This window comes from Phoxinus phoxinus (assembly GCF_949152265.1).
Source record: "Phoxinus phoxinus genome assembly, chromosome: 12".
Taxonomy (NCBI): domain Eukaryota; kingdom Metazoa; phylum Chordata; class Actinopteri; order Cypriniformes; family Leuciscidae; genus Phoxinus; species Phoxinus phoxinus.
This window is the reverse complement of record NC_136887.1, coordinates 5,778,824-5,794,992: the sequence shown is the minus strand read 5'-3', so window position 1 is coordinate 5,794,992 and position 16,169 is coordinate 5,778,824. Positions and strand designations below refer to the sequence as shown.

General features: G+C 40.2%; 1 protein-coding gene across 5 annotated transcripts in view; it reads right to left on the bottom strand.

Moving 5' to 3' along the window:
- The window catches only part of gria3b (glutamate receptor, ionotropic, AMPA 3b), a 170,133-nt gene that overhangs the window by 28,227 nt on the left and 125,737 nt on the right, over positions 1–16,169 (bottom strand). For all 5 annotated transcript variants that reach the window (XR_013799696.1, XM_079630206.1, XM_079630207.1 and 2 more), the window contains exon 12: positions 10,924–11,122. Coding sequence is in view for 4 of the 5 variants with exons in the window: in XM_079630206.1 (XP_079486332.1) it covers positions 10,924–11,122 (199 nt within the window). In the remaining variant the exon portion in view is untranslated. The remainder of the gene's footprint in view (positions 1–10,923; positions 11,123–16,169) is intronic.

The window sequence follows — 16,169 nt, the reverse complement described above, 5'->3', positions numbered from 1 at the left end:
ACAATTGCAATTTGGGTCAAAAGAGAGTTGTTGCTCTGAAACTGTCTCCATTCTACTTCAATATGTCACTTCAGCTACTGAAGATGTGGGAATAAATACTGGGATAGAGGAGTAGAGACAGGGCGACTGCTCCTGACCGACTGCGAGAGTGACGTGAAGTCGAAAGCTCAACCGTCCTCTCCTCCCTTCAGTTTTGTGGAGCATTACCGGAGCCTACATTGTGCCGAGCTAGGGGTCATATCATTCAGCTCGCGAAATGAAAGTGTCACCGCACTGCAGACGCACAGCCTAGCATATAAACTTCACATTAGAGGCACTTGGAAGGGAAAAGAAAGTGTTTACCGCTGCTCTTGCTCTACAGGGCCATGAGAGGTTCAGGAAGACAGGTAGTTTTAGAGAGCAGAATTAAACAGCTCTCAGTGTGAAGACACGAATCTCTGTCTTACGCGGGACAAACCCGCTGCTAACGTCTGCTGTCGCCGGAGCCACTGATGCCCGACAGCTTGAGGATCTTCGTGTTAGGATATCACATTCTTCAACGGCTCTCTGCAGCACTTTACAAAGAACCAAGAACACTTTCCGGCTAAATAAGGTTCTCGAGTTGGTTATTCTGCAGGGTTCTCTAGAGAAAAGTTTTCCATTGAATAGGTGTCAGTTTTTTCATTAAAATTAATTAATGAACAAACTGACAGATAGATAGATTATTTTAAAGCCCCCCTGTGTTGAAAATCCAGCTTTTAATGTTGTTTATATATCTATGTGGTGTTTTTAATCTGCTTTAAGACAAACCATGTGTAAATTCATAAGTCGACAGCATTGCTGAGTATTTTCTGCTTAAAACTGCAGTGAACCAAAGACAGTCTCAAAAACACGGTTTGAAATCGCTGGTGTTTCTGACGTCATGCACTACCTTGTAACCAATCAGATCAACGTGTGATCGTCAACCGTAGCATTTTGAGAAGTGTTTTGACAATTCAGAGCCACCGTACAAGCAAACGGCAAAATCCAGAACTGTTCAGGATGAATTGGTTCACGGAAATTGATGTTCTTCTTTTTAATCTGTGGCTCCAGTATCACCAGCAAAGCATCAAACTGAGCCACTGACATCCTGAAGTAAACTTTGAATCTCTCGGGATAATCCCGCAGCTCCTTGATAAGGAGGAGGAACTCACAATCTCAGGATTGGACGGACCCAATATTTCCTCTTTTTAATACGAGAGAGAACAACAAAATCATCCTCACTGCTTGAAGACTGCATTTTGTATTGTTTTGTGCATTTTTTCACAACGGATTAATTAATACGCATCGGACTCAGTGTGCAATATTTCTGTGCGTGACGAATGTTTAGGATGACGAATACGAAATAACGCATATGAAAATTGCGAGTGGACCTTTACACTCAACCTATTTTAAGGCATGGAGGATTTTTTTCAAGAAATAAACTCTTAAATATGTCATTTTGGTGATCAAAGGTGAGTTTTAAAGGATAAAATCATTACCAAACTCGAAGCCAGGGCTAAAATCACTTGAACTGACCATGAGCCAAACCATGCAAAATGTAATATCACTTAATGTTTGTACATGTAACATGTTTGTAAGATATTTTTTGAACACACAATAATTAGAGTTCAGAATCATAACAACACGGCTCTAATACTGCTCTATTATTGGTGTATTCATCTATATACAGTAGCTGTATGTCCTGACTCCTGAGTGAACATGTTCCACACATTGCAGGCTGCTTTCATCATGCCCTCTCTCCTCATATCTCTGTCCTCACCACCAGCTTATTATGGTGCCGTTCACATCCACCTCATATCTCCCGCTCCATCTCACTCTCCACCACAGCTTTACTTCTGAATCATTTGGTTTGGAGACGGAAGATATTTCTCCCCAGTGCCCAATGCTTTTCTGCAGTGTACTGCGTGCGCTGTTCCTCACCGGGAAGCTTTCCTCCGTGTATGTGTGAATACCATTGCAGTAGATAACAAACTATTTGAAAACATTTCTGGTTAGAGTTATTTTATTTATTAACTCACAACTGTCAGACATATCGGTCTGTGTCTTCTGGAGTTTTTGCCTGAAAGTTCAACCCATGAGGTGCATTTCATTTCATGGCCAGGCATATTGTTCTGTATAATGTATAAGGTTTAGTTCCCCTATCCCATAATTCCTCAGCTGTGAAAGTGTTTTCATGCTTTGGGCAAACATTCTGGATGCAGCTTGTGGAGTTATGCATGATATATAGATTTGGATGCGAAATAATCTATATGCTCTGAGACTTACTGAGCCTTTGCACATTCAACATTAATTTAGCATTCAATTGTTGTAACGCGTATAAAAGTTTAAATACATGGACGGAAACACTGCATGACTAACAGCGCAGTGGACTGGACAGACCACCCAGAAAGGTCAGGCTGTAGATTGATTTATTGCAGCCAGATTTAGAGTTTCACAAGCTGAACCAGACAGCTCTTCCCAGACTCAACATGAACTCACTCGAGAGAGGAGAATAGAGGCTCGGGTGAAGGTGAAGAACACAAGCATAGCCTTTCTGTGTGGTCTGTCCAGTCCAGAGCACTGTTAGTCTTACAGTGTTTCCATATCATGCATTTTAAACGTTTATACGTTACAACAATTGCCGAGCCGCAGAGATAGTGTTCATTAGCAATACGGCACGTCCTAAAGGATGCTCTTCATTCTGGTGTTCAGTGAAGCGCTACTGGGAATCTGCCTCCTGCCATCACACTGTAATGTGCGTTTTCCAGTTTCTCTCAATAGTCACACTTTATTTTAGGTAGCCTAACTACTACTGTATGTACTAACAATAAATACCCACAAGACTGTGCACTCCTACATTTACTGCTAATGAGTTTGAGGTATGGTTGGGTTTAGGAGTAAAGGGTTAGGATTATAGGGGTTACGAGTTTGGTTTTGGGTTAATGGTTGTGTTACAGTCAGGGGTAGAGTTAACAGCGTAAGTACAACTGTTTATTAAATGCAAGAACTTTCTTCTAATGCACATCATTAGTAAGTATATTATATATAATGGTGAAGTGCATAGTAGTCAAGGCCATCTAATATAAAGTATAACCCACTTTATGTTAGGTTTATGTTTTCTTGTTTTCTGTGTTTTTTCCTTTGTTCTCGCTTCTCATTTGTTGTCATAGTTACTGATTTGGTTTCCCTCATTGATTCCGTTCACCTGTGTCTCATCTAGTTTCCTTTGTTAGCCCTGTGTTTAAGCCATGTGTGTTAGTCACTCCTGGTCGGTTCACATTTGAATTTAGTGTGGTTTGCTTTACCTGTGTTCCTACTATTTATTCTCCAGCAATCACATGTAAGTTAAGTTAATTTAAATAAAGACTATTTTTGTTGTTTTTTTTCCAAGTCTTTGTGTGTTGATTCTTCAGAAGTCTTCTTCAGAAGAAGAAGAACCGACCCAGATAAGAATATGGAGCTAGCAGCTATTCACCCACTCACCCAAAACAATAATATATTTAAATATATTTTAAAATGCACCTGCATTGTTTTGCATTTTGTGACTTTTAGTCGAGAAAGAAATGTCCATTCGTGTATGTCGTCGTCAACGTTTTCTTATAAAATATTGTTAAAATATGATCTTGTCTCGTGAGCTATAAGTGTATCGTCAAACCCCTACTTACTATCAATTGTCTAATAAAGGTTGGTGTAAAGCACCTAATTTAAAGTGAAAGCATTTTACTGTTTTAAAATAAGGTATATAGTCAACAAGTTAGATAGAAAGCTCGAACCGTAGAGCGCTGGCGCTTGCAACGCCAAGGTCACAGGTTCGATTCCCAGGGAAAGCAAGAACTGATAAGAATGTAAATGTGTACCTTGACATGCAATGTAAGTCGCTTACAAAGCGTCTGCCAAATGCATAAATGTAAATGTAGAAAGAATAGAAAAATGTTATTGAACTCTTTACATCTGAGCTAATTAAACAATATTAATTTGTTTATTAGTGACAATGAACACAGAAATCACTAGTTGTATATAGCCTATTAATGTATTAACAATGTTGCAATTGATGAACTAAAAGTTAACTAAAGTTTGCTACTTATTTTTAAGTGCTTTGTTTCTGTATACTTATCATAAAGTGTTACCTAGTCCTTCCCCCTCAACAGTTATAGCATGGTACCATGTCCAAAAATGTCATGGCATTCTCTGTTTGTGTGCCCTTGGGAAATCAATGACCTAAATGTCTAGATTAACACTGTGTGACAAAGAAAACACTCTTTTTTACACAGCTCGTTTAACAGATAAAGCAAAAGTAGAACAGTAGTAGTATTACACCTTTATAATGACAGTATTACACAAGTGAAATACTACTGTAGTAGTCAACATAAAATGAAGGGTTTCACTTTATTACGATTGTCTACTTTAAAAACACTCTACTTTGCAACTACATGTCAACTAACTCCCATTAGACTGTTAATAGGGTGTAAAGTTAGGGTTATGGGTTCGGGATAGTCTGTTGGGGAGCATCAAAATAAAGAGTTCAGATATTAAGCAGATAGTCTACTAATACTCTGATGACTGCTAGTTGACATGTAGTTGCAAAGATCATTCTAGTTAGTAGAATGCCTAAAGTGAACTATCAAAGTAAAGTGTCATCAAATGTGAAATTCTGTGTATGAGTGTTGAATGTGGTGAGGCGAAGGCATCTCCTGGGTGAGTCCGCTGCTTTTCTTTATGTGAGAAACAGATGTGAGCACCTTGAGAAGATATTGATCATGGATTACATGCGATCCACAACTGCACCTCACCGCCTGCACACTTTCAATAAAACTGTTTGTGTTTTAGAGGAGAATAAATATATATCAATGTCAAAAGAATCATCTCCATTGTCAGTAGGACAAACTGAATGACACTTCGCTGTTTGAGATTTTGACAAGCTCTCCATTGCTCTAAAAACTGTCAATGAAAAATGGCATTTTAACAGCATCAGCCAGCTCAGCGCAGGAATAACCTGAACCAACTCTCTCAATCATTACAGAGTCCTCAGGGCCAGAGGCACGGTGATGGTTTTAAATATTAAAAAAGAGTTCATGCACCATATCTGCTTTTAATAAATGTAATATTTCATCTCTTCAGGGAGACAGCTTTCAGTTTAATGTGACTCGACCATCCATTCTCGATAAGATAAGCCTGGAGTATCTGAGTGCTGTTCTGTTAAAGGGGCAGTACGTAGAGTAAAGAAACCCTTGTTATTAGCGACACCGGTGGCCGTTAAGTGAACTTAAAGCAGCGTATTGCTCGTGCTCGCACTCGTATTTGAGACTATATACTTTATAGATCTGGCTATGTGAGACTATAGCTTGAATGAATCCCTTTTTACATTAATATATGTTTAAAGGTAACAAACACAATGTACAGGTCATAATTATTTTCCATAAATATGCCAAAGATTAAAAAATACTAGGAAAGATAAATGATGTGTGGAATCGGTGGATTTTAAAAGAAAAAATTATAGAATTTTAGATTTTATTCTATACAAAATTAACATATTATTACAGTTATTATAATCAATAATTCCACAAGCAATTTATTGCATTGCATCATAATACATGTATCAGTACTTTGAGTGCAGAGTTGAGCTCAAAACACCATAATTTCCTGACAACTTTAATTGGAAATGTTGAGTAAACCAACTAAATAAATTAGGTAAATACATGCATATTTGGAAAGGAAATGATAAACTTGGGGGATGTGTCAAAGAGGATGACATATGTCTCGCTCCAAATGTTGCGGATGATTTGAAACATCCAGCTGTTCTCTGCCGTATGGCTCTAATTAAACAGGAATGTGTTTCCTGAAAACAGATCTAAAATAGAGCTTGAATCTCCATTAATCAGGCCCCCCCCCCCCCCTCCCCCTGTCAGGTCTCTATAATCTTAATTAAAAGTCCCTTGGAATAGCCGTTCACACATGTCACTGGAAATCTGAGAGCTGTAGAGTGTAACTAGGACACTCATTATATAGAATATTTGAGATCCCAAAACCCCTCGGTTGTCGTCTTGCAAACCTTTAATGACATCAAACACACACCGCCAAACAAACCTGCAACCGACGGGGTGGTAAACATCCCTCCCGGTGGATGTGTGTGTAGAGCGAGCTGTTTGAGTATTACAGTATCACGCAGATAGTTAATTTCAGCCCTAATTGCAATGTCAGTCTCGATGTGCTCATGGATGTATTGCTTACTTTATTCTCAATATCTTTCAAGTGTACTTTTTGACCCTCTGGGCCGCTTTTCATTACGCTCAATTTGCAGGCCCAGGTAAAGCCACTAATTAGGGTTTTTGAGCTGACCTCTATGGCTATACGTGGGCTTTGATTAGACGCCTGGCTTCAGTCTGACAGCTCAGGCTAACTCAAGGTTGCACAGCAATCATCTCCATTGACTTAATGACTGCTTCATCAAAAAAGGATGCATAACGCAGACCTAACTGATTTTGTTAGCTAAAAGAGAAGAATTTCCCTAACAAGCAGGTGTGGGGAAGAAATGGTTGCAGCTCTTGGCAGAGCTAATGTTCCTCTTTGTTTTTCCTCCAACAACAAGCTCCAGGTGGCCACCCTGCTGTAATGAATTTCCATGATCCAGGCTTACTTAACCGGTGAAGCTGGTAAAGCGACACTACTAAACTTGGAGAGTCCAAGGTACCAGCATCCAGAATGAAACATGGACGAATGTCATTAACAAGTCAATTAACAAGTCAATTTACAAGCCAGGCTCACTGGAAAAACAGTTTCGTTTTATCGAATACAGATAAACGGGATTCTGGCAGCGTTTATTACATCGGTTGTTGTATGCATCATGGCATCTTCGAAATGAAATTTCCGATGAGTGGTGCCAAAAAGTTAATGCTGTATCATGTTTGAAAATAATGCACCACCAATACGAGATGGCCCTCACTGCAGAACACAAAATCAAGGGGGAGGAGTTGGATCCAGATCCAACTCCTCCCACCTTACATATACCTAAACCTACCAATCTCCACCACCTGATCCCTAAACCTGCCAATCTCCACCCCCTGATCCCTAAACCTACCCCTAAACCTACCAATCCCCACCCCCTGATCCCTAAACCCACCCATCTCCACCCCGTGATCCCTAAACCTACCCATCTCCACCCCCTGATCCCTAAACCTACCCATCTCCACCCTGTGATCCCTAAACCTACCCATCTCCACCCCCTGATCCCTAAACCTACCCATCTCCACCCCCTGATCCCTAAACCTACCCCTAAACCTACCAATCCCCACCCCCTGATCCCTAAACCTACCCCTAAACCTACCCATCTCCACCCCCTGATCCCTAAACCTACCCCTAAACCTACCAATCCCCACCCCCTGATCCCTAAACCTACCCCTAAACCTACCCATCTCCACCCCCTGATCCCTAAACCTACCCATCTCCACCCCCTGATCCCTAAACCTACCCCTAAACCTACCAATCCCCACCCCCTGATCCCAAAACCTACCCCTAAACCTACCCATCTCCACCCCCTGATCCCTAAACCTACCCCTAAACCTACCCATCTCCACCCCGATCCCTAAACCTACCAATACCCACCCCCTGATCCCTAAACCTACCCCTAAACCTACCCATCTCCACCCCCTGATCCCTAAACCTACCCATCTCCACCCCCTGATCCCTAAACCTACCAATCCCCACTCCCTAATCCCTAAACCTACCCCTAAACCTACCCATCTCCACCCCCTGATCCCTAAACCTACCCCTCTCCACCCCCTGATCCCTAAACCTACCCCTAAACCTACCCATCTCCACCCCCTGATCCCTAAACCTACCCCTAAACCTACCCATCTCCACCCCCTGATCCCTAAACCTACCCCTAAACCTACCAATCCCCACCCCCTGATCCCTAAACCTACCCCTAAACCTACCCATCTCCACCCCCTGATCCCTAAACCTACCCATCTCCACCCCTTAGATCTGGATCCAACTCCGCCCCCTGGATCTCGTGTACTGCAGTGAGGTGCTACTGACCTTTACTAAACCCGACCCTAAACATAACCAATAGTGTACATAGTTCAATTAAAAATGTAAATTCTGTCATAATTTACTCCCTCAAGTTGTTTCAAACCTGTATGAATTTCTTTCTTCTGCTGAACACAAAAGAAGATATTTTGAAGAATGTTGGTAATCAAACAGTTGATGGTAAATGGTAAATGGACTGCATTTATATAGCGCTTTAACAGACCCATGGCCACCAAAGCGCTATACATTATTGCCACACATTCACCCATTCATTCACTCACTCATTCATACACCGACGGCGGTGTCAGCCATGCAAGGCGCCATCCAGCTCGTCGGGAGCAGCGGTGGTTAGGTGTCTTGCTCATTGACACCTTGGTCAGGTGGAGCCGGAGATAGAACCACCAACCTTCCGGTTTGTAGACAACCTACATGAACCACTGAGCCACTGCCGCCCCGTGGTCCGCATTGACTTCCATAGTTGGAAAAAAATACTACGGAAGTCCAACTGTCTGGTTACAGACCTTTTTCAAAATATCTTATTTTGTGTTCAGCAGAAGAAAGAGATTCATACAGGTTTAAAACAACTTAAAACAACAAAAGCAAACATGAGATAAAAACATATTTGCTGAAGGAACCATGCCATTTCAGCATTTTAGATCCTATTGTGACTCGTTCATGGGACTCGTGCCTGAGCGCTCCACATCTCTAGTGCACTGCTGTACCAGGTGAGCTTACCCAGCAAGTTTACTACAGTAGTACGTCTTGAACATTGTGCTGATTTGGAAATGTCAAAATGTATGAATAGATACGTTTTTTGAGTTTTGCAAAAATGTATTTGCTAAAATGTCCAGTGATGTATGAAATAAGTTTCCCCTAAAACTCACACAGGTAACCTAGCCAGTAAGTCAAGGTTTGGGGGGTTGGCATAGTCTAGATCAGGGGTGCCCAATCCTGCTCCAGCCGATCGACTGTCCTGCACAGTTCATCTCCAACCCTAATCAAACACACCTGCCTTCATTTTCAAGTGATCCTGAAGATCTTAATTGGTTGCTTCAGGTGTGTTTGATTAGGGTTGGAGATGACCTGTGCAGGACAGTCGATCGGCAGGAGCAGGATTGGGCACCCCTGGTCTAGATAGTGTAGACCTTGCTTTCTCTGTTGATGGTGTCGTAATTTGTGAGCTTGAGGATCTTTCTGTGGCGACTCAGAGGAAGGCAAACCAGAACAGCTTCTCTCAGATAGGTCGTTATAATTGGTTCACATAAATCAAAAACAAAAAGGAGGGTTCGTTCTTCTTGCAGTTCAAAAAAGTTATAGGCTCCGACGGCCTACAAAGGGCAAAGAAATACGCACTTCAACTGAGAAGAGTGGTTGCCTCTAAAATCACACACTGTCTCGAGTAGGTACTTATTTTGTAATTAAGTAATTACTTCCATGACTGCTAAAAAAGGATGGTCTAGTATGAAAGTAAACTGGATGTACTACATTCACCATGACTTACAGTGTTAGCAGCGTCATTTCACCGTCATTCAGAAATCCTCTCTTGTGGCCTCATGGGATAGTAAAGTGTCCATCAGATGCACACTTCAGAATCTCACTAGAAGTACTGTAGTAGGTCATCCGGGTACATTTTGCCAACTCCTTTAGGAGTACTGTGAATTCGAACATCCTTCATTTGTCACATACTTTTTTTGCCTACTGTATAGTAAGGAAGTTTGCGATTTTGGATACCAGGCATGGTGTCTCCTACATTGGCAGCACTTACAGTAGCCCCTGGTTAAGTGCCAGTTTGGGGATTGTAGTTCTCTATTGTCGGGGAGTTGTAGTTTAGGTGGAAGGCTGCCAACCACCTTGCTGGGACGTACCTCCCATCTAATATACGACCTCTGGTGATGGTGACAATAGCCAAATATATCATTATATTATGGCAAATGAGTTTTTGAGGGTCTTAAAAGTGTGAAAATGCCGAGCAGCTGCACAGAGATAAACAGCAGTGTTGAGCTGTAGTGTTGCTAAAATAAGGTAGCTTTAAATATAAATTAATTAGCAAGGTACCACTGGCAAACACTACAATTATCTTGCACTACTTCAACAATTATGTTGAAACTGTTCTGTCTGATGTGATGTCCATTTCGTGAATGAATCACTTCCTTGCAATGAATTGAGTTGGTTAGCAAAGTCTCAGTCAGTTTGTGATTCAGTGTGAATCATTCGGACAGCTCACTCACTCACTTGGAGTGGTTTCTCATGCTGTAAAACAACAGGATCCAAATGAGTGCTGGATGAAGTAGATATTTACCCTCAATCCGCTAATACAAAGTCTGCAAAAGTATCGACTCTCAGGAATGAGAGTCTTTATCAAGTTCAACCCCTGCATGTTCAGCTTGTTAATGACTCTTAAATTGAACTCTTGAACGTGTGAATCAAAATTTAGTACACAAAACCACTGCAAATTAATTTGTGAGTGCACTACTGTCATGTGAATTCAAACAAACATTTATTTTGGGGAAATGTTTTGCTTGTAAATTCTGCTTGTACTATGAGTCTTTAAAATAATAGTCACTTAGTTTGTCATTTCATCTAATGCAATGACATTTAGAAATGTTAAATGTGGGCTAAGTGTGTCTAAATCATTTTTTGTGCCACTGTATGCAATTCAACTGTCATGCTGGGATGTGAGCAAAAACAAACATGTAAATAATAATTAAAAGAAAGAAATTTTTGGCAAAGACTGAGTCACTACAAATGGAAATCTTTTTTCTTTGAGTTCTTTGTGATTACCGTAACTCAAAAAACACAGCGGCAACTAAAGGATGGATTCTGATCTGAAAGCTTGCACAGCCATTGACGATTGATGCATTTTAAATCAGCCGAAGATCAACGCAGAAGTGAACTCACCCTAAAGAACTCTTTGGTTGATCCTGAGTCCAAGGTCCCGTATGCGATCTCAGTTTGTTTGGCCAGATCTTCAGCGCTCTCTATGGGAGAGACCATCCTCTCCACTGTGAGGAAAGCAGCCAGGTTAGCCGTGTAGGACGAGATTATGATGAGGGTGAAGAACCACCAGACGCCTCCCACTATTCTGCCCGATAAGGACCTGATGCGCAAACACAAACAATCAGCCTTTGAATACTTTCCTGATGTTTCACACGATTGTAATCAATATATCAACTTCACAAACATGCATTTCTGTGTGTACATTGAAACGGTCACCGTGATTTTGCCAAGTAAGACGTATTTTGTTGATCCTGGAACAACATTCCTGTATGAAAATGTAGTCCTAGGCACTATCCCTACCCCTAAACCCAGCCCAACCCATCACTTCTCCCAAAATCAGAGGGAAATGATTAACAGTGAACAACACTGGTGTAGAAGAACCTAAGCCGGGTTGTAAACCTAAACTTGACATAAACTGTAATCTTGTCCCTCAAATCTGATTGGTTGATTGGAATATTGTTCCAGGATCAACAAAGATGTTGAACACAGATTAAACTAGTATGCATTTTCTTGTATTCATGATTGAAGCCTAGCTCAAGTTAAAGGGATATTCACCCCAAAATTCTGTCGTCATTATTCTCTCACCCTCATGTCATTCAAGTCAAGTCATCTTCATTTGTATAGCACTTTTAACAATGTAGATTGCCTCAAAGCGGCTTTACAGAGATAAACGGATGATTTAAGGTAACATAGATTGTTTTGGCTTTATAGCGGTTCTTGAATAATGATATTTTCCAGCTAAAGTTAGTTATTATTGATTCACTTCCGTCGCAACGATCATTAGTTATTAAATTAGAGGCCGCTAAGACGACACCGTTCTCTCTACACAGACTTTAAACACGAACCTGTGAGAAACGCTGATGGTGCTCATGTGCGCATCAAGAATTAATTCTATAGTTATGCGCATTTGAATATATGTGCGCAGGTTTGTAATTCCCTACAAACCAAGCCTTAACAAACTACTTGTCTGGCTTTAACATTTTTAGACAGAATTGTATCACTTCGGGGTAGATAGGCGAAACCGAAATTATCCCGACAGCGCTTTATCTGTAGAGTGGTAAAGGGTCCATTCCTAACCCATAAGACTTTGGTTAATCTTCGAAACACATTAATATATTATTTAATGAAACCTGAGAGGTTTCTGTCCCTCCATTGAAAGTATAGGTAACCAAAACTTAGAACATCCAAACATTTTGTTAGGCTTTTATTCACATCTAAATGCACATACATGGTGTGCATCATGGATATACCAACCAGGTTTGTTCTAGTGAGTGACACACACACACACACACACACACACACACACACACACACACACACACACACACACACACACACACACACACACACACACACACACACACACACACACACACACACACACACACACAAAAGCTTCTGTGTTTACTAAATGGATATGTATGATCATTGTTTAGATGTAAATAAAAGCCTAAATAAATCTGTTCATGTAAAGCGATAATGTCTCTTCAGAAGCCTTGGATTTGGTTCGTTTACCGGTGCCTTTATGAGCTTTTTGGATCTTTTCAATTTCGGTTAACTGGACTTTCAATGGATGAACAGAAACTTCTCTGGTTTCATTGAAATGTCTTAATTTGAAGATCAACCAAAGTCTTATGGGGTTTGGAACAATATGAGAGTGAATACATGATGAAATAATTATTATTTTTAGAGTAACTATCCCTTTAAGCCTAAAAAAAAACACATTAGATTAGGAAATTTGTAACAAATCATTTTAAAATGTTTTTGGTGAATTTGGTTATCATAGAGGACGAGATTGCAAAGTCAAAGCGTTGTGTCTCATTCTTTGTACAAGTGGTTGATCATCTCTATTCTGCACTATCAAATCAACTTGACATGTTTTATTTCTCACCAGCACCTTCTGCTGTATTTGTTCTACGTTCATCCACTTCGTTTAGATCTATGACTTGCATCCCGTGCTTCTATTTAGCTACATGGAGAAGCAATTTTTTGCAAATGCAAAATATTCAGATGTAAGTGTGGAGTTGTCTTGCCTTGGGCTGAATGTAGGGCAGTGGCCTTTAGAAGACTGCGTTCACTCGCAACCATGCAGGTTTGTGAAGTACACACACAGCATGCAAATAACAAGTAGAAAGTCTAGTGGACTTATGTAATATAATTATCGAATTTTTAAAATTAACACTACTTTTAATAACACTGTAGAGACATTTGAAAACTTGTCTGCAGCAATACAGTCATGTAAGATGTAATAACCAATCAATGCTCCACATAACCAGTGTTACAGACCAGGGCCGAATGTATGGGGTTATTATTGTTGCAATATTCCAAATAAATAGATTAATATTCACAAATAAATGTAAAGAGATTCACAAAAATGTATCGAATGCACAAATGAATAGATTAAGATCCACAAATAAATGTAAAGAGTTTCACAAAAAATTATAAAATTCACAAATAAATAAAATGAGATTTGCAAATAAATAAAACATTTACAAATGTTTTCTTATTTTCAAACACAACTCTGCCTGGCATTTATTTGTGAATCGGTTCCTGTGCATTTGTAAATCGCTGCACACATTTGTGAATCGGTTGCTGTGCATTTGTAAATCGCTGCACACATTTGTGAATCGGTTCCTGTGCATTTGTGAATCCCCTCACGCATTTGTGGATTTTGAAACACTTCTAGCGCAGACGTGCAGAGAAATCCACAAATAGGTGGACTCCACCCACCGCCTACTCAAGCCAATCAGATAACGGCCACATCGAGCTGGCCAATCGTAGCACGTTATCGCTTCAACCAATCACGTTAGGCTTTAAGCTCGGGGCGGGAAGTGGGAACTGACTGATTCTTGCATCAATGAAAGGAGCACTGGAGCGCAGTAGTAGCGCTGAACTGTGTGTGGTAAAAACACTCTGTTTTCAAAAGATTGTTGGAGTTTAAGGCCTCTTTATATTTCCATCAGGATACACTCAGGGAATTATGATAATCAGAGATCCCGAGCATCATGAACAGTCTCTACACCGGCAAGAGGCGCGACACAGCGCGTCAAAAGCAAATAGGCACTTGTCTGTTCACTGCTGCCGCTGCAGTTTCAAATCATGTAAAACTAGCATGTTTGAAATGTTAACACACATTCCCTATGTGACGTCTGCTTAGCTTTATATAATCGTGCTCTTAACGGCTCTGATCGTAGCCTGCTTATTGACTAGTGCTGGTTACTATCATATTTCGTGATAGTGTACTGGACGCGGGGCATTCATTGATAGTAAACGGATGCCCGCACTTCTGATGTAGCGGCTACTTCACGCAATTAGGACATATGTTTTTGCACATTCGCTTTGCCCAGTGTAGATTGCCTCGCACAGGGTAGACACGATGCATGACACTATACGATTTTGCCTTTTAAAGCACAATTGCAGTGACAAATAGCAATAGGATATAAATAAATGTAATGTAGAATACCAAATATAAGCCCAAATGTATAAATACAAAAACATTTGTCCTAATTGCGTGAAGTAGCCGCTACATCAGAAGTGCGGGCATCCGTTTACTATCAATGAATGCCCCGCGTCCAGTACACTATCACGAAATATGATAGTAACCAGCACTAGTCAATAAGCAGGCTACGATCAGAGCCGTTAAGAGCACGATTATGCATATAAAGCTAAGCAGACGTCACATAGGGAATGTGTGTTAACATTTCAAACATGCTAGTTTTACATGATTTAAACTGCAGTGGCAGCAGTGAACAGACTATTGCTAAAAGCACAGCTATTTGCTTTTGACGCGCTGTGTCGCGCCTCTTGCCGGTGTAGAGACTGTTCATGATGCTCGGGATCTCTGATTATCATAATTCCCTGAGTGTATCCTGATGGAAATATAAAGAGGCCTTAAACTCCAACAATCTTTTGAAAACAGAGTGTTTTTACCACACACAGTTCAGCGCTACTACTGCGCTCCAGTGCTCCTTTCATTGACGCAAGAATCAGTCAGTTCCCACTTCCCGCCCCGAGCGTAAAGCCTAACGTGATTGGTTGAAGCGATAACGTGCTACGATTGGCCAGCTCGATGTGGCCGTTATCTGATTGGCTTGAGTAGGCGGTGGGTGGAGTCCACCTATTTGTGGATTTCTCTGCACGTCTGCGCTAGAAGTGTTTCAAAATCCACAAATGCGTGAGGGGATTCACAAATGCACAGGAACCGATTCACAAATAAATGCCAGGCAGAGTTGTGTTTGAAAATAAGAAAACATTTGTAAATATTTTATTTATTTGCAAATCTCATTTTATTTATTTGTGAATTTTATAATTTTTTGTGAAACTCTTTACATTTATTTGTGGATCTTAATCTATTCATTTGTGCATTCGATACATTTTTGTGAATCTCTTTACATTTATTTGTGAATATGAATCTATTTATTTGGAATATTGCAACAATAATAACCCCATACGAATGCTGGTTAAAAGCTGCAGGCAGGATTGCACTGATGGGAAAAGAAACTTAAAATCTATCTAGAGCAAAAACTAAACATAAGTATGATGTGTAATATTGGATGTAATCACATTAATATGAAATTCAGATTCCGAGTATGGATTACTTTTCACCTCAAGTCACTTCAACTTAAATGTATACAAAATTCAAATTTCAATCAATTAATGCGTCACCGCAAATATGTCTTCTGTATGTTATTTATTGAGATATTTTGAATATCTTATATAATATCTGAAATTGAGAAACGATGAATCTTTTTTTATTTTTGAATACTCAATTGGCAGCCGGCAGTGGGGAATATAAGGCACTCTGAACAATGATCTATGACAGCGAGCCGCACAACGGAGTCATTATTAATCAACTTCCTGCTGTTAAACGGGGGAACAATGTGAATAATCATACATCTCCGTCACAGATGCCAACAAAAGTGCTGCAGTAGGACTTCTCAAACAAAAAAAGGAGGAATTCATAGAAAGAACCAAATGAGAATGTTGCTCAGCTAATCCTTTACAAAAGAACAAATTAAAACTAGAGCTGTGTCTGCATATTCTTTCAAACGTGAAATACTGGAATTAGCCTCAGAATTAGAGCTGTAATGTGTTTAATGTGTAAAGTCCCTTACAGAAACGTATTGTGGAGCTTGTGTCATTGATAT